This window comes from Brassica rapa, chromosome A02, assembly GCF_000309985.2.
Source record: "Brassica rapa cultivar Chiifu-401-42 chromosome A02, CAAS_Brap_v3.01, whole genome shotgun sequence".
Lineage (NCBI taxonomy): Eukaryota > Viridiplantae > Streptophyta > Magnoliopsida > Brassicales > Brassicaceae > Brassica > Brassica rapa.
In genome coordinates this window covers 1971712-1989002 of record NC_024796.2, presented here as the reverse complement: position 1 = coordinate 1989002, position 17291 = coordinate 1971712, and the positions used below count along the sequence as shown (strand labels likewise).

The 17291-nt window shown below is 36.8% G+C and overlaps 4 protein-coding genes across 6 annotated transcripts; 2 read left to right on the top strand and 2 right to left on the bottom strand.

Moving 5' to 3' along the window:
- Positions 1 to 5991: 5991 nt before the first annotated feature.
- Positions 5992 to 8686, bottom strand: LOC103850788 (thioredoxin-related transmembrane protein 2 homolog). Its single transcript, XM_009127575.3, has 9 exons — positions 8243 to 8686; positions 8120 to 8176; positions 7972 to 8041; positions 7795 to 7836; positions 7637 to 7710; positions 6775 to 6845; positions 6604 to 6689; positions 6413 to 6519; positions 5992 to 6298 (listed from the first exon to the last, which is right to left on the bottom strand). The coding sequence occupies exons 1-9, from the start codon at positions 8627 to 8629 to the stop codon at positions 6236 to 6238; spliced, it is 957 nt and encodes a 318-aa protein (XP_009125823.2). The 5' UTR covers positions 8630 to 8686; the 3' UTR covers positions 5992 to 6235.
- Positions 5994 to 10222, bottom strand: LOC103850787. 3 transcript variants are annotated; one of them, XR_004455753.1, is made up of 11 exons: positions 9913 to 10222; positions 9613 to 9782; positions 8243 to 9179; positions 8120 to 8176; positions 7972 to 8041; positions 7795 to 7836; positions 7637 to 7710; positions 6775 to 6845; positions 6604 to 6689; positions 6413 to 6519; positions 5994 to 6298 (listed from the first exon to the last, which is right to left on the bottom strand). XR_004455753.1 is itself a non-coding variant. In XM_009127574.3 (3 exons), exons 1-3 carry the CDS (start codon positions 10044 to 10046, stop codon positions 9154 to 9156), a joined length of 279 nt encoding a protein of 92 aa, XP_009125822.1. In that variant the 5' UTR covers positions 10047 to 10204; the 3' UTR covers positions 8886 to 9153. The 3 variants fall into 3 exon arrangements, 1 of the variants encoding a protein (XP_009125822.1); XR_004455752.1 differs by having other exon boundaries at positions 6027 to 6298; positions 9596 to 9782; positions 9913 to 10202; XM_009127574.3 differs by lacking the exons at positions 5994 to 6298; positions 6413 to 6519; positions 6604 to 6689; ... (3 more) ...; positions 7972 to 8041; positions 8120 to 8176 and having other exon boundaries at positions 8886 to 9179; positions 9664 to 9782; positions 9913 to 10204.
- A 1409-nt stretch (positions 10223 to 11631) lies between these two features.
- On the top strand, positions 11632 to 13142 carry LOC103850785. The gene is made up of 4 exons (XM_009127572.3): positions 11632 to 11977; positions 12261 to 12398; positions 12488 to 12558; positions 12676 to 13142. The coding sequence occupies exons 1-4, from the start codon at positions 11792 to 11794 to the stop codon at positions 12926 to 12928; spliced, it is 648 nt and encodes a 215-aa protein (XP_009125820.1). The 5' UTR covers positions 11632 to 11791; the 3' UTR covers positions 12929 to 13142.
- Positions 13143 to 13389: 247 nt separating this feature from the next.
- On the top strand, positions 13390 to 17285 carry LOC103850784 (dehydration-responsive element-binding protein 3-like). The gene has a single exon (XM_009127571.3). The coding sequence runs from the start codon at positions 16375 to 16377 to the stop codon at positions 17077 to 17079; it is 705 nt and encodes a 234-aa protein (XP_009125819.1). The 5' UTR covers positions 13390 to 16374; the 3' UTR covers positions 17080 to 17285.
- Positions 17286 to 17291: the final 6 nt, after the last annotated feature.

The window sequence follows — 17291 nt, the reverse complement described above, 5'->3', positions numbered from 1 at the left end:
TTCATTTGACATGTAGTCATTTTACAAAAAGAAAAAAAAAATTCATTTGACATGTACGAAAGCAATGTGGTTTCCCATCATCAAAAGTTTACAAAAACGTAGCCGCTCGCCTTTTGTTGTTGTTACTCTCTGACTTTTCAATTTGACCTGTATATTATTTCTTATTGTCTCCCCTTGTGTATGTTCGTTCCAAACCTATTTTCTTGTGTTTATACAAAACAAAGTAACCTAATATGTGCCAAAGACGCGTCTATAGTCCATAAAAGCTCATTTTCTAGAACATGACGAATCCTCTCGACTCCAACCAAATATGCGACTTTTTTTTCACCAACTCCTACGTTTTCAAAATTTTACCTTTTATTTCATTTGTTGACCCTTTTTTTTTTTTTTTTTTTTTTTTTTTTTGAATTGAATGTTAAATTTAATTCAAAAAGAAAAAACCTTGTTACAACTATGTGTGTCCTTTCTCCTAAGATTTCTATACAAGTTTTATAAAATCAATAAGAAAATCATGCTTCAGCTCATCAACCTCCTCATCTCTTCTCCTCCTTCTCAACTCTACCTAGCTCTCACTCCTACTAGGCAGCCAGCTCTCACTCCTACTGGATTTACCAGCACTCACTCCTACTGGATTTCCAGCTCTCACTCCTACTGGTTCCCCCAAGCAAATCTTAGCCTTCAAAAGTTTATCCCTTTCTCAAACCTGTAGCTCAAGTCCCCTTCACATGAAGTATTATCTTGTTGAAAACCAATATTGTAACCCTCCTGCCAGCCTCTTATCCCCCTTCTTTTGAATGATTGAGAATTTATTTCTCATGGTCTTGTCGATCAGCTTTGCAACTAGATCATATGGAGAAGCAGCCTCCCCGTGTCTTCTTCGGTTTCTCTCTCTCCAAATGCTGTGAACTGCAGTCTGAAATACATATCTGATAGTAAAGAGGAGCATTTTCTCTTGATCCTCATCAACAATTATTCTCCTAATATCAGACCAGCTCGAAGTAAATCGATCCCTTAGCACACCTCTCGCTAGTTTCTCCCATATCTGCTTTGAGTATGAGCATTCAAAAAATAGGTGATCAACTGTTTCCACCGGTACTTGGCAGAAGATACAAGAAGTGTCAACACTTGCAGACCATTGTGCCATTCTACTACCTGTTGACAGACGGTCTCTCAAAGCAACCCAGACCACAAAAGAGTACTTCGGTGTTGCGTGTTTAAACCACACAGCTTTATGCCAATCATATTGTTGATGTTGTTCTCTGATTTGCTGCCAGGTTTCTGCAGTAGAGAATTTCTCCTTGAATTTATTATTCCCACTTCTCCAAAGATAGACATCTTCCTCATCTTGTCTCCAATTAACTTTAAACTTCTCTATCTCCTGCTCTACTCTGTTAAGGATCATAAATCGATGATTCTTTCTTCGATGACAACGACAATCCGCAACCTTTGCATTCTCTGTTAAACCCATGTCTATACAACCTCCATTACCCAATAAGTCTTTTAAGCAACCAAGAGGAGACCATTTATCATACCAAAAAGACGCCCTCTCACCATTTCTAACCTCCACTCTATATAGCTCCTTTGCCTTCTCCCTGTACTTCAGTATTTTTCTCCATGTCCAAGAGCCCAGCTGCGATGTATCCTTTATGGACCAGAATGAACCCTTCCTGATGAGATACATCTTAACCCAACTGACCCAAAGAGATTTAGCAGCTAGTATTCTCCAAATAAGCTTCAAAATACAAACTACATTCATCTCCTTCAAGGATCTGATACCCAAGCCTCCTTCCTGCTTCGTTCTACACACTTCCTTCCAACTAATTTTTGTTTTCCTGCTGTTCATTTCCACTCCAGACCATAAGAAAGCCGAACAGATTCGCTCTATTTCCTGAATGCAACCACTTGGCAACCTGAATGCTGCCATCCAGAAGTTTACCAAGCTCATGATGACTGAATTTATCAGTTGCAATCTGCCTGCGTAAGATAAGAAGCGGCCTGTCCATGATCCAATCCTCTTTCTAATTTTCTCAACTAGAGGAAGAAAATCATTTACTGACATGTTCTTTGTGAGCAATGGCAGGCCTAAGTATCTAACAGGAAGATTTCCAGATGCTAGGGGAAATTGACTTATGATTTCTGCTCTCTTTTGATCTGAGAATCCCGCCATAAACAGGGTAGATTTTTCCAAACTTATCTTCAGGCCCGACATTTTGTCAAACTCCTCAAAAACTCTTAATATCCCTTCCACAGATCTTCGAGAGCCCTCAATGAAAACCATTAAGTCATCTGCAAAACAAAGGTGAGTGAGACCAATGTTTTTGCACTTCGGATGGAATCCTATCAGGTTTCGGGCAACTGCTTCATCCAACATCTTTGACAATACATTCATACATATAACGAACAGATAAGGAGACAGGGAGCATCCTTGACGCAATCCTCTATTACTCTGAAAATACCCAGCCAGCTCGCCATTAACTTGGACAGAGAAAGAGGCTGTGGTGATACAGAGTGAGATCCATTTGATAAACTTCTCAGGGAGACCAAGAGCTTGAAGTGTGTTGAGTAGGAAGCTCCATTGCACAGAGTCGAAAGCTTTTGATATGTCGATCATCATTGCACACCTTGGAGATATGTCCTCTCTATGATAATCTTTCACAATCTCTGTAGCTAACAGCACGTTCTCCATCAACAACCTCTCCTTAATGAACGCAGACTGATTCCAAGAGATACATTTCGGCAGAATACCCTTCAATCTATTTGCCAGGAGCTTTGATATTATTTTATATAATACATTGCAGCACGAGATTGGCCTGTAATCCTTCATGATCTTTGCTTCTGTGGTTTTCGGAATCAGTGCCAGTATGGTAGAGTTAAGACCTTTCGGTAAGAACCCCTTCATGAAAAAAGACTGGACAGCAATAGTGACATCATCTCCAATTATCTGCCAAGTCTCTTTGAAGAACTCTGAGGTATACCCATCTGGCCCTGGTGATTTATGCCCTGGCATCTTGAAAAGAACCTCTTTAATCTCTTCTTTAGTCACCTCCTTCACTAGCTTTCCACAATCAATCTCACTACATTGAAAACCCAACAGCTCTCGCAGTCTCTCCACTGTTACTCCTTCAAAGTCCTCAGGAACAGCATTCAGAAATTGTGAGAAGAAACCCTCTGCTTCAACTTTTATCTCCTCATCAGTCTTAGCCAATGTACCATCAGCTCTCATTACTTCTCGTATACCATTTCGCACCACTCTAACTTTTATCGCATTGTGAAAGACCCTATTGTTACCATCGCCCACATCAAGCCAATGTAACTTCGATCTTTGTTTGTAGAATTCTTCCTCCAAGCAAGCTAACCGTTGCCATCTTTCATAAGCTGCTGCTTCTTCTCGTATCGCGCTCGCTAGAGGTTGCTCCAAAGTGGCTTTTTGTTTCTCACATAAGGTTTTAAAAGCTTCTCTGGTTTTCTTTGGCAGGTCTCCTAACTTCTCTTTGCAAAGCAAACGAAGCGGCTGTTTTAGAGCCTTCAATTGCTTTGTGAGCTTGAACATAGCTGTTGTTGAGTGGAACAAAACCTCATTTCCCCTCCAATTCTCCTCCATCAAAGGAAGAAACTCCGGCATCTTAGCTATACAGTTTGTGAACTTGAACGGCTTTCTTTTCCGGGTTTCCTCTACCACTAGTTGGATTCTACATCTCAGATGATCGGAGCAACCCCCAGGTTCGAATACACAGTAAGCCCTTGAAGAGTGAAGCCACCTCTCATTAATCAGCACTCTGTCCAACTTCTTGCATATCAACCCCTCTTCCCTCTTATTACACCATGTAAACTTCGGCCCCTGATACCCCATATCTGTTAGACCACAATAGCTGGCAATCTCTTGAAAATCTCGCATACCCCCTGGCAGTCTCGGTGAACTTGCAAAACCAGAGTGTTCTTCAATATCCAGAATCTCATTAAAATCTCCCATTATCATCCAATTTTTATCCTTGAACATCGGTGAGTCATAGTGACTTCTCAAGTCGTCCCACAACTCTTTCCTCTCCTCTATACCATTTGCAGCATAGACAAACGAACAAAAGAATTCCTCTTCCACACCTTCCATCAAAATTGAACAAGTGATGATCTGGCTGCTTTTATAAACAGGGCTCATCCTCACACTTTGCTGCCATACTACCCAAATTCTACCCAAATTATGATGCTCATAATTTGTCATACTGTCCCACCCTGCAAAAACTTCACTTACTATCTTTCTCGCCTTTCTCTCTTTTACTCTTGTCTCAATCAAACACCCAAACTGCATATTATTATTTCTACTCCAATTACGAACCACCTCCTGCTTTATAGACTTATTGAAACCCCTTATATTCCAGAAGAACCCCCCCATTAATGATGCTTTTTAGAACCCCTTGTTGTAACACCAATCTCACTTCTTGAAATAACAGTCTCAGAAAGAACTTTATGAAACGTCTTTGAGTTCCTCGGTAATATCTGTCTTCCACCTTCAGATTCAACTACTTTTGGTTTCTCAATTCCATTGCCCTCCTCCACTACATCTTCGCTAGGCTCAGATGTATCTTCTTCCTTACTATCCTCCAAGTTTTGCAGAGCAGCATACCTCGATGGCGTTATTGTTACCTGACCAAATTGTAACTCTTTAGGTGACTTCCAAGGGCTTCTGATGGTCCTCTCTGCAACCTGCCGCCAGCTCTCATTTAGTTTTCCGCTTCCATTACCCTCCTGCACTCCACTCTTCTCTATTGTTTTTTCAACTTCAGTAACTATCTCCACTACCTCCATTGCTCTAGTATCCTGTAAGTTCCTTTCCTTTTCCATATCTTTTCCGACCTCCAAATCTTTTTCTACCTCTACCTCCTTTTCATTCCCATCCCCACCTTCTTCAACATCCTTTTCCTGTCTTCTCTTTCCCTCTGATAACTCAACTTCATGTATTTCTCCCTCCTCTTTATTCATGCTGCAGATTATATCTGAGTGCCCCCACTTTCCACAGCTTCTACATTTTGTAGGTAACCCTTGGTATGCAAACTCCACCATTACTTCCTCATTTCCTATCTTAAAATTCATCCTCTCTGGAAGCTGCTTCGATAAATCTGCTTTAACACACACCTTGGCTATCTCAAAATTCGAGCACGCTATCGTCTCCGGGTGTAGTCTATCTGGTTTGCCAGCCGCACTCGAGATGAAACTCAATCCCTCCCACGAGTACATACTCATCGGGACATTGCTTAAGTGAACCCACAATGGAGTAAGTTGTCCTTCTGATTTATCCACCACCGGAGACCACTTAGAGACCACCATGGGAATCCCAGCAATATTCCACACACCTCGCCTTATGATCTTCCCCCTTATCGCCTCACTTGGGACCCTGATTCTCATCGTTACTGCATCCATTTCATAAACATCAATCTTCATCGATTTCTCACCAAACATCCAGATCTTATTAAGGATCATGTGCACTTTCGCAACGTGTGGAGCCGTTTCCAAGAATCGCGCTATCACGAAGTCATCCCACAGAGGATTTGCTTTTTCTACAATTTCCGATGGAACATTTACCGACTGCTTTCCTTCCAAAACGGAAATCTCCAGATCGTAACTCTTCAATCCCTTCTGCTGTTTCGCCACCGTAACCCAAGATCTCTGCATCACCGGAACAATCGGAGCCGGAGGATCGCCTGGAGTCTCCGTTGACTCCATCTCCTTCGCCTTCACAATCGCCGGAAAACCCCGAGGATCGAGATTCGTTGTCGCCTTCACAATCGCCCGTTTTCTCTCTTAGCAAAACGGTGCGTACTTGAGAGGTAATTGGATTTCACTTGTTGACCCTTTTTATCATAGAGACCATTGCATTTCACTCCAATATAATATATTTGATTTTTTTTATATATTTGATTTTTTATACAAAGATAGAAGATGGTTTTTTGTTTGATAAGCACTACAAGCAAAGAATAAAAAAGCTTACTGAAAACGAAAGGTACTAGAAACTCAGAAGTTTTCATTAGCATCAATCAAATTCAAGAATTTTAGCATAATCTTCTTATCTCTCTATAACACACAAACAGTATCTATCGTTTCCTCAGGCCAGCCTCACTAAAAAATGCCCATTATAAGAATGCGAGAGACCAAAATGTTTGCCTCTCATAGTCCCCATGGCGGGCTCATGTGTTCATACTGCTCTTCTCACGAGAAGCCATCTACATATCGTCGTATTTTCTGGCTATGATCCGTTGATGTAGTCAAGCAGAAGCCTATCGAGCTCAAAATGTTGACACAGAAGTTTCTGCAGCATCACCAATAACACCATCTCTTTTAAGGCATTTCATCCAAAGCAAAAAAAGCCATAAGAGAAGTAATGCAACCATTTGAAATCTACTTATGTAAAGAAGCTTGTAACCTTGGTTACGGGTAAAGACGGTGCAGCGTCAACATAAAAGTCTGGGAACCGATGAACTTCTACACCCTTTTCATATAATATGTATGTTGGAAGCTGAGACATTCCACCTATATTTTTATAACACACCACATCAGTTCTTTAACACAACAGATGCTCACTGTGTTTTTTTTTAGTTCGTGGAGGACTATTACCGGCAAGAGATATTCCGAACTTTGATGCAGCATTAGGGAAAAGTCCAAGGTCTATGGTTCCAAAAGACAAAAGACTATTCGAGTACCTGAAGAATTGAACTAGTGTGTCAGTGTGTCTCTTAAGAAAAGAACAGTGAAATGGGTGATGTTCTTTTCTAACACAAAGCTTACGTGATGGAGAGCTCGGGAAAGCAGCGGCTTGAACGAACACACTTTGATGAACTACATGCATAGAATTCTATCTGCAGAAGGTGTGAAAGGTTCATCATCACAAAAGTATCATATACTCTTTCCGTTCCACCAAGATTTTTATTTGTTTCACAAAGATAGATGTGTTTTCAATGTAACTTTTTAGGTTGTTCACCCATTTTGCCCACATTAATTAATACAATTAATATTGAAATAAACTGAATCATTTTAAAACTATAGTAGTATTAAACATGATTATTCTTCACCATATGTAAAAATCTCAAAACTTCAATCTTCGTGGAATTTAGTATGGTTTTAACTGATAGAGATGTTTGCAGATCAGTCTTGTGTCTTTATTGATTGACCATTAAAGAAGAAAGGAAAAAAAAGGCAAAACTTAAATGCATAACAATAAAGGAACGTTATATGTATTTATATCTAGCTTCATAGACACCATTCTATAATGGAAGCTACTGCAAGCTCTTTCATATTAAGTGTAAGTTGTGGAGAAATTTTTTCGTTTCATATTAAGTGTTGTTTTGGACTTTCAATGCAAAATTTATTAATTTTATTTAACAATTTATTTTTCTATTTACTGAAATATGGTTAGGTGTATAGATAATTGTGTTTTTATATAGAAAATATACAAAATTAAATGTTTCCTTAATCTGTGTGCACAAACTGAAAACTGACACTTGAAATGAAATGGAAGGAGTATTTAAGTTACCTAAAAACTACTGAGTGGTTTTTCAAATGTATCAACTACAGTCCCAACCCCATCATCTAGCTAGGAAAGAGTAACAACATTATCTAGTAGAAGAAGATAAAGCCATTAGCCACGTACCAACCAGTACTTAGTTGTGGTCCCATCTGATAGCAAATCCTCCAACTGCATAGGTGTCAGCTTCTTCGCAGTTCCTGCAAACAATCAAACAATCTTATAAGAAATGCAACTTCTGATTCCATTTCAAAGAAAGCAAAAGACTTAGAACCTTCACATACCTAACTTACTAAACGCTGGCTGTTGAGCTAAAAGATACACAACTGCGAAAAAAAAAAAACATTCAAATAAAAACTTAAGCAACATTCAAATCTGCATCTCCCATATATATAATAAAAACTCAAAAAAGCTTTTGTTTTTAATAGTATTTATTAACTGTAAACCAACAAAGACCCCACCTGAGAAAATGACACAGAACCAGATCGCAACTCGATAATCCATAACCAAAGAAACACCAATAAGAAAGATCTGTTGCATCCACAAAGACACACTCTGTATCAGCAAAGTCTCACAAAGATCGTAATCACAAAGATCGTAATCACATACCTTAGCGTAGAGAAAGCTATCAGCAACGAAAGCCTCCCACGTCTCCTCCCTAACCATCTACCAACCACAATCGAAATCAAGTACGAGACTTTTTAAAGCTAATTATTCGATCAAAGATCAAACCTTTATAGCTGAGAACATGAGGAAGGCTAGAAAGGCTTGGAGTTCTCTGTCGAAGAGGCGGTGAGAGGTGTAGGGTGCGGCGGAGGCGCGGATCGGGAGGTAGGAGAAGAAGGCCATGAAGTGGAGGAAGTAGTAGGGATCTGATACGATCTGGCTCGTTCTTTCGACTGCTCCTCCTCCTCCTTCACGCTTCTTCTCCATTTTTTTGTGCTTGCGAGTTTCGAAGGGATCGTGGAGAGGTTGCGAGTTAGTTTTGAGTCTGAGAAGAAGAGGATGGTTTGAGAAGGTAGTAGACGTCACGTTGTTTTTGTGTAGTAAGAAACGGCAAGGTGTTTGTTTAGAGGATGTTGGGCATCTCATGTCATTTGTCACACACTTACCTGGCATTTCCGGTATTGGTTCGGTTTATTTTAGTTTTTGGTTTTTCGATTCTAGAATATAAATTTGGTTTGGGTATTTAAAAATTTTTGTTCGATTATTTTTCGGTTTCGGTTTTATATTTGGTTAAGGTAACAAAATTTGAAACCAACTATTCGGAACCAATTTGGTTATGGTTCACCTTTAGAATAATACAAGAGATATGTGTGCACATGCACTTTCTCATCTTGAAAATGATTGAAAATTTTGAATAACTACTCTTTTGAATGAAAACGCTTAAATCAATAATCGAATTCCAAAAAAATGGCTTAGTAGTTCAGGAAGACGAAGAATACAAGACTATGATTGTTTAATCTTGATGTTTTGAAGAGTACATATTTCTCAACTTAACTGGATGAAACGAAAAGAGAGTGTTCATCACACTGACAAATAGAAACTGATCTGAGTGACAGAATTAGACCAGCAAAGCAACAAAAAAAACTAGGGAGAATTCCATCTTAAATGAATCCATTTTCTTCAAGTCTGATCTCTTCTTATCGAGGCACGCTTAAGCCAAGCTCTGCAAGGATCATGAGAGATACCAAAAATAGATTAGCACACTGGCCATTATCAAAAACATAATTGTATAAGTTGCTTTCAATAAAATACTACAAGAAGTTCGAAGAAGAGAGAAACAAGAAGAAAGAACACCACCAATGTGGCGTCTTTCATCATCAAGCGAGTACAAGATTCTTTTGCCAAAAACAATTATTTCAAAAGCCAGAACCTATTTGTGTTTACGTGACCACTGACCAAGGAACTCAATAAGTCTCTGCAATCACTAATATAGTTCAACAAAAAGGACTAGTCTTCTACACTAAATGAAAACTCTGAAAACCGCAATAGATTTGCAGAGATGGGAATCAAGATGCTACTAAGACTACAAAACATGTAGATTCGAATAAAGAGTAAACAAAAAAAAGAGTAATTGCTTACAGATTATACTAACACACAAAAGATTAGGGAGAATAATCAAACTCCTGGGTTCGAACCGCAGATCATACCCTGAGACAACGACCTTGAATTCATCGAATCGATCCCCAGGCACGATGTCAGCCTAGCTGACGCCACCGCGCTGTACAACGGAAGCAGCGACTGAAGCGACCCCAGCTGAGCAATCGGCCTGTCGAAAGTCAAAATTACAAACTAATCCCTTAGAAAAATGCAAACTTGAAGAAAACCCATCATAGAGCTACCAGAACACTATATCACAGCTCAAAATTTGAAAATGAGAAAGAAAAAAAGTTAACAACCTTGCGAGTCCAGGCGAAGGAGGAGGGACGCCGAGAAACGATGAAGCTGATTTGGGTCGGAGAGAGGGCTTGTTCGTTGCGGATCTAAAGATTGAGAACGCTGGTTTGGACAGAGATCGACATCGAGAAGCCATTTTCGCCGATAATGTGAAGCAGGAGGAAGTTTGATTTTGTTTTCTAGGTCAAGTGCGAGCAAGAAGAGGGGTTTTCACGAGGTTTAACCGTAACGACACCGTTTTTGAGTAAAATAAAAGAATGGCATGCTGTGCAACACTACTTCCACAAAACCACACAACGTTTATTTCTCCTCTTTCTCGTTTGATCTTGCCAACGTTTACGTTTTGAATGGCCTGAACATATGAGTGTATCAAAATTTTGAGATGTACAAAAGTTTTTTTTATTAATTACAGATTTTTAGTGGATTTATTTCTTTTCTAATTATCCACAGAAAATCTTCAATAAAATAAAGTCTTTAAAGATAGAACAAAATTCCAATTAAATAAAGAACTTATTACAAATGGTATCACATGGCGCGTGATAAATTATTAACTCATCATGTAAATTTAAAATAACCGTTAAAACGGAACAGCAGAACCGTTGATGTTTTAACTTTTCAACTAGATTCTGACCCGTCCTTTAAAGGACGGGTATATTTTTTGTTTTAATTTTTTGAAAAATTTAATTTTTATATTTGTGTTATTTTGTAATCATATCATGTTTAATATTAATTTAATTTATACACTTGTCTCATATGCATTTTAGAAGTTATTTTAAAAGTTTATTCCTAAAATTTGCAACATATTATATTTTCTTAATAGTTACATAACAAAATTAGTCAAGAATATTTATCCAAAAAACCGACTTGGAATCGACCCAAAAATCAAAATCTCATACTCTGTTAGACCTGGCCTATATACTCGAATGGCTCTTATACTGTTATATCCGAATACTAATATCAAATCCAACCCGCACCGAAAACCGAATAACTTTTTTTAAAAATGTTTGAAAATTTTAATTTTTAATATTTCTATTATATATATATATATATATGTAAATGAGTTAATATGGTCTTCACTAACTTTAAATTAAATCACATTTAATAAATATTTTTAGTCGAATAGCCTATTTAGAACCTGTTAAACTAAATGAGTTTATATGAATATTAATTTCTATTCAAAGTCCACTTATAAAAATTTAATGTCATTAATAATCCATTTCACGAGTAATAAATATAATCGTAACTACATTAATAAGAAAATATAATATGTGATGGAATTTCAAAGGGCGGATAAAATTTATCATTGTCCAAGTTTCCGTTATTTTTTTGTGATGGAATATTATTTATGAAAATGTAACATCAGTAAATATATTTTGAAACATCACATGTATTTATCCCTAAATAATAATGTGATCGAACAGTGTATTTGAAAACATATATATTTACTTTGGGTTTGTAAAAACTCCATATAATTTACAGGCCTCGTACTTATATCCATTTATTAAATTTGGGTTTGTACAAACTGCATATAACTTATAAACCTGGTAAACCTATGTGTTATGTATATTCATTTATATATATTGTAACCGTCACTATGTATCCGGAGTAGTGGGGGTGGATTCCGCTTACTGAGGAAATAAAATCTCGTATATTATCAAAAAGTGAACAAATATACGAACAGAATATATATTGATAGGTGGATCCAGTGCCTAATACACCAAGACTAAATAGTTGGACACAACATATATCAATGGGTCATGATCCTAATTTAATAGTATTGATTTTACCAATTCATTACATAACTACGAAAGCGGCAAGACTTTGTCGGAAGAATCTTTATCGTGCAGAAAAAGTAGTTGAGCTGAATTTCAGGATCTTCTTATGGCGACACAGACGAGACCCAGTTCGGTTAAGAACGAGCCACGCGATGGATCTTCTTCTCATGCTTCCAGAGCCAAGATCGATCCGTCTTTTAAGGACAAGAAGAAGATCGCGACCACAAGCAAACCGATCATGTCGGATACCAAACCCAGATCCTCTGCTTCCACCGTCACGGTTAAATCTGAGGTATCAATCTCAAATCCTTTAAGAAATTAATTGTTAGATATAAATTTTGGGAAAGTTTTATTGTTAACTTAATTAGATCCATTGTAGATAGAACTTTTCAGTGGGAGATGACAGATCGGATCTATAAAACGTCTAGTTACCGCCTAAGATTCTTGAATATTGATAAAAAAAATTTTTGAATTATGTCGTAAATTCTACATCGTGACGTTATTTCGGATATTTGGGTTTCTAGGTTGATCATACAACCAACTTGTAATATATTTTCTGCAAAAATTTTATGAAGGCAAAGCTCAAGAACGCTGTAAGCTCGGTTAAATCCACAGCAACAACATCTACAGCAGCTAGCTTGGCGAAAGGTAAAGTCAAAAGAGAGAAGAAGGTTTATTCGTTAGCCGGACAAAAATATGATCCTCCTGAAGAGGTTAATGCATATCTCTAAATATTTTCTCTATTAAGTTTCTTTGTAATCATGTTCTTGATTCTTGGTTTCTCTGTCTTTTGAATTTTCAGAGAGAGCCCTTGAGGATATTCTATGAATCATTATCGAAACAAATACCAGGAAGCGAAATGGCTGAGTTCTGGTAAAACAAAAAAAAAATTATATTGACAAGTCTATGTGATGAGCTTAATGTAGTGTTCTTGGCTCATTTTAGCATAAAACTTGAATGGTTTCTTGCCAATATCGTGGTTTCTAACAGGCTAATGGAACATGGAATGTTGTCATCGGAAAAGGCAAAGCGAGCTCATGAGAAAAAGCTAAGGAAGATGAAGCAAATCCGAATGGGAACACCGGTTAAACCGACGCCATCATATTCTAAGAGTAAACCAGAGAGTTCTCAAAGACCATCAGCGTCCAAGAACAGCGGTTCGGATGCGAGAAAGAAGAAAAAAGTCGATGATAGTGACGATGATGATGATTTCATCCTAAGCCCCAAGAGAAGGAAAGTGTAAACTATACAAATTTAAATGACTCATTTCGTTATTTGAGACACATATCCAATAGTGGATGAGATCAACAACCTTCTAGTTATTTCTTACTGTTCATCGAATAAGTGAGGAAAGATTGTTTATGTAAGAATCCTCAGAATGTTGTCTGTGTAGAAGCAAAGAAACATGAGACACGGCTTTAGTAGATTCCTAACCTAACACTTCCCAGTCTTTTCAATAGGAATGCGTACGTTGAGCAATTCTTTATACGATTACGAATCTCCGTACGACTTTGATAGACTCATAGACTTCATGCTTATTAAAAGCTGATGCTAACTTTGATTACAGTCTTTTGTACTTGTGTTGTAACATGTAAAGAAAGCAGAACAAGACCACATATTGTAACAAACAACTCAAGAAAACTATATTAATTAGTACACTAGAATTAATTAGGCTATACCAATGAACAAACCCTAAAAATACGAATCCATAACACGTACGTACGTCTACAATATGTCTCAACTCAAATTCGTAGTAGTATCATCCCGTTCAAATTTCCAAACAAATAAAACTATACACAATGACAGTTCAAAACATACACTTTTAAATATTATCTTAAACAACTTTTACATATTTTGGCTATATATACAACGCTCTTAGAGGACCTAAAACAACTTTAGTTACACAGACAAAATTATTACCTACAAATCAAATTCGGAACGTTTTGCCTGCAATAACTCGTTTGGAAGTTACTCATCAAGGACACTGTGTGGTTATATCGTGAGCCAGGCAATCGCATGTGACAAACAAGAAGCAGGGCTGAAGCTGTGATAGTCAGACACTCAATATCTTCACTATCATTGAATATCTTCTTATATACACTCCTTTTCAGATCATTTTTATAAATGAAAATGATACAAAATTTTGATAACATCAATTATAAATATATAAAATAAATTATTTTAAATACGTTTTATAGTGCATATAAACATATATCTTGTATAGTCAAATAAAGTTGGATAGTTAGTAAATGGGAGTGTTTTGAATGAGAAAGATCGAAATTGATTTAAAAATGTTTTCCAAAATTTGTCATGCTTAACATTCCTCCCATAACTAAACTCGTAGAATTAATGAATCCAAACGCCAACCATTTGCGTGTTTCGGTGACCACTAACTTTGTAAAGCAAACACGTGTTAATTAAGAATAAATGTCCACATACATTGAAAGTTTCTAAAGCAAAAAACGTTTTTATTACGGATGTATTTAATATAGTATTTAAAAAGATTTGTAGTTATTTGATTTTTAATGTTAAAATTATTTTGGATGAATTGTGAATGTTTTTATAACTTTAATTCAAACATTTTATATTTTCAATTTAAATCGTAAGACTTTTTCAATTAAATAATTCCACCAAAATACCTGAAGATTATAACAAATTGATGTCCATTACTTGAAATAATAATCATGGACATAAAATTTATCATTTTAAAAATTTATGTTAAATAACATGTAATTTATCATTTTAATAGTTATATTTCAAATTAAATATACCCCAGAGTAAATGTCCACATACGTGGTAGTAAAGCAAAAACGTGTTATAGTTAAGAGTAAATGTCTTACACCTCGAGGTTTTCCATTTTTCTTCCTTTTGGCAATTATGTTGCTCCCCAATGATTCATAAACAAGATATAGTACATCGAGTAGGGAATAAAAACGACTAACCTCCATATCATATCAAATTTAATCATATTCTTATTCTTCTGAGCTGAGTAAACTTCGATATACAGTATATATCAATGTTCTTTATTCTGAAAACAGCACACTGAACCACCCCCAAATAATTACGATTTTTAATCCCACGAGGAGAACACAAAGCAAGAAAATGTCTCTTTCCTGTATCAAAAGAAGCTGAAGATGAAGATAATGTCATTTTCCAAAAGGCTTATTTTGGAATTTTTTAAATATTTGGACTTTACAGTCTGTATGCATATATAATACCATACTTGGAATACATTGATATTTGGTTTTGTCTGCCTATATAATTACAAATATTAATCACCCAAAAAATAAAGAAACACAGGTACAATGTTTTCTATCCTTGTTTTTCTATCATTTTGCTAATTATTCATAAATATATTGTTAATTGATTGTTGTCTTTTGAGTACACCTACAAATACATATTAATCTTAGTTATATATGATCACTAGTATTACATCTTGTTTGCATTAATCTTGTTTTCAGTTTCCTAGCATTACAGAACCTTTTATAAAGCTTGCATTAATCTTAGTTATATATGATCACTAGCATATAAAGCTTGCATTAATCTTTCAGTTTCCTAGCATTACAGAACCTTTTATTATGCTGTATTTTGTCACCAGGAATTTGCATAGTTCTTCCTGGCTCTTGACTCCGGGGATATTCTCTCCTTGGATTCTGAAACGTACTCCAGAATCTCAAGCAAACTTAGAAAACTTACAACTAAACTTAGCCTGGCTCTGATACCATGTCAAGAATCTTAGAGGTTGTAAATCGATCCTTGTCTTATTCATCAAAGAGGCAGCGCCTAATATACAGAGAGTTCAGCTTGTACATTACGTAACCTAAAGCTCGTTAACGTTATACATTTGTACGGCCCATTGGGGCCTAATAAAATTCAAAATCTGAAGACAATAAATTAAGTATGCAACTAAGTAATATGTTAATTCTAAATCAAAAAGAAAAATGTCATCATGGCTTATCTCTTAGATACATCGAGTAGCTAGTATGCATATGCAAATACGTATATAATTATGTAAATGCGAATGTAATATATATATATATCAATGTTCTTGTCATGGTAAAAGACGATTAAATAGTAAAACTTGGGTAAAGTTTTCAGTGTCACACAAATAATACAGAGAGGATAAATGAATAAATAAAAGCTTGTCCCACCTTGTTCTCCACGGATACAAATTTCATACCCGGCCGGGACAAAGACGTTGGCCTAGTTACTTCAGTATTGTCACTCTGATTGTGGTGTCCAAACCCCCAAAAATATCAAAGCAAACAGTGACTGCCAGTGTGTTGTTTTATTTATACTAATAATAAATATATTTATAAAAAAATATAGAGTGGGTCTATACGAAAAAACAAAATAAATATAGAGCCATTGGGTCCATTCCCTTTATTGCATTGTTTTGGTCCCATTCCCTCTCCACAATTCTAACACGTCCAAAATTATTTATGCATTATAAATATTTTGAGTGATTGAGAAGAAATGATAAGACAAAAATTTTACCAACACATTTCTTCTTCTTATATCAAAGTTGGGTTCTCTCTCGTTTCTTCATCGCTTCACTAGCTACCTTGTTTTCTTTTCTCATTTTGAATAGTTCTCAAACCTTTATTTTCATCTAGACACTACAAAATATAGTGCAATTCCCTAGCAAATCGTCATTTTCTAATATTTGCATTAGTCTCAGGATCCAAAATGGTTTCAACAGTTTCAAAGAGTACGTCCATTGATGAATACGACGACACCATCCACAAGGAGAGAGTGTCTCAGCTTCACAGCCCCTACTCATCGTCTGACTTAGTGAGCCAAGAGATCAAAGCAGAGCAAACCGATAATTCTAAAAAGACCAAAAGGGTTAAAGATTCCGGTAGACATCCGGTTTATCACGGCGTGAGGATGAGGAACTGGGGAAAATGGGTTTCCGAGATTCGTGAGCCGAGGAAGAAGTCACGTATCTGGCTCGGAACGTTCCCGACGCCGGAGATGGCGGCGCGTGCGCACGACGTGGCGGCTTTGAGCATCAAAGGAAGCTCGGCTATACTAAATTTCCCTGAACTTGTTGAGTCATTCCCTAGACCCGTCTCGCTAAGCCCTAGAGACATTCAGACAGCTGCTCTCAAAGCAGCACAGATGGAACCAACGACGTCGTTTGCGTCTTCATCATCATCTTCTACTTCTTCGTTTGAGTCTCTTGTGTTAGTGATGGACCTCTCGAGGACTGAGGCAGAGGAGCTGGGAGAGATCGTGGAACTGCCAAGTCTCGGACCGAGTTACTACGTTAACGTTGGAAACGAGTTTGTGTTCTCTGACTCAGTAGACTACTGTTTTTATCCTCCACCGTGGGGTGAGTTGTCGGAAGATAGTTACGGTTACAACCAAGTCTTGTCATGGGATCTCTAACGACGTTTTTAGTCAATTTATTTTTTGTATCATCATTATTGTAACCATTTTCATGTTCAATAACGTTTTTGAACCCTATTTCGTTTTTTGATTTCGTGGTGTAAGGGTTTTTTCTTCAGTGCGTTTGTGAGCTCCATACTGAAATACGTGTACAAAACTCTATTTGTGTTTTTTTTTATATTAATATCGGTTTGGTTTTTGAAAAAGAAGTG

Bases quoted from the DNA above. Each gene is read 5' to 3' on its own strand.
- LOC103850788 (XM_009127575.3), bottom strand. From the start codon at position 8,629: ATGCCAGGTAAGTGTGTGACAAATGACATGAGATGCCCAACATCCTCT. The intron at 8,177-8,242 runs GTTTGATCTTTG...TGTGGTTGGTAG, and splicing joins TCATGTTCTCAGCTATAAAG to ATGGTTAGGGAGGAGACGTG. The intron at 6,520-6,603 runs GTAATAGTCCTC...ATAAAAATATAG, and splicing joins GTTCGGAATATCTCTTGCCG to GTGGAATGTCTCAGCTTCCA.
- LOC103850787 (XM_009127574.3), bottom strand. From the start codon at position 10,046: ATGGCTTCTCGATGTCGATCTCTGTCCAAACCAGCGTTCTCAATCTTT. The intron at 9,783-9,912 runs GTTGTTAACTTT...GACTTTCGACAG, and splicing joins CCTTCGCCTGGACTCGCAAG to GCCGATTGCTCAGCTGGGGT. The intron at 9,180-9,663 runs GTATGATCTGCG...TGATCCTTGCAG, and splicing joins TTCAAGGTCGTTGTCTCAGG to AGCTTGGCTTAAGCGTGCCT.
- LOC103850785 (XM_009127572.3), top strand. From the start codon at position 11,792: ATGGCGACACAGACGAGACCCAGTTCGGTTAAGAACGAGCCACGCGAT. The intron at 12,399-12,487 runs GTTAATGCATAT...TTGAATTTTCAG, and splicing joins AATATGATCCTCCTGAAGAG to AGAGAGCCCTTGAGGATATT. The intron at 12,559-12,675 runs GTAAAACAAAAA...GGTTTCTAACAG, and splicing joins AGCGAAATGGCTGAGTTCTG to GCTAATGGAACATGGAATGT.
- LOC103850784 (XM_009127571.3), top strand. From the start codon at position 16,375: ATGGTTTCAACAGTTTCAAAGAGTACGTCCATTGATGAATACGACGAC.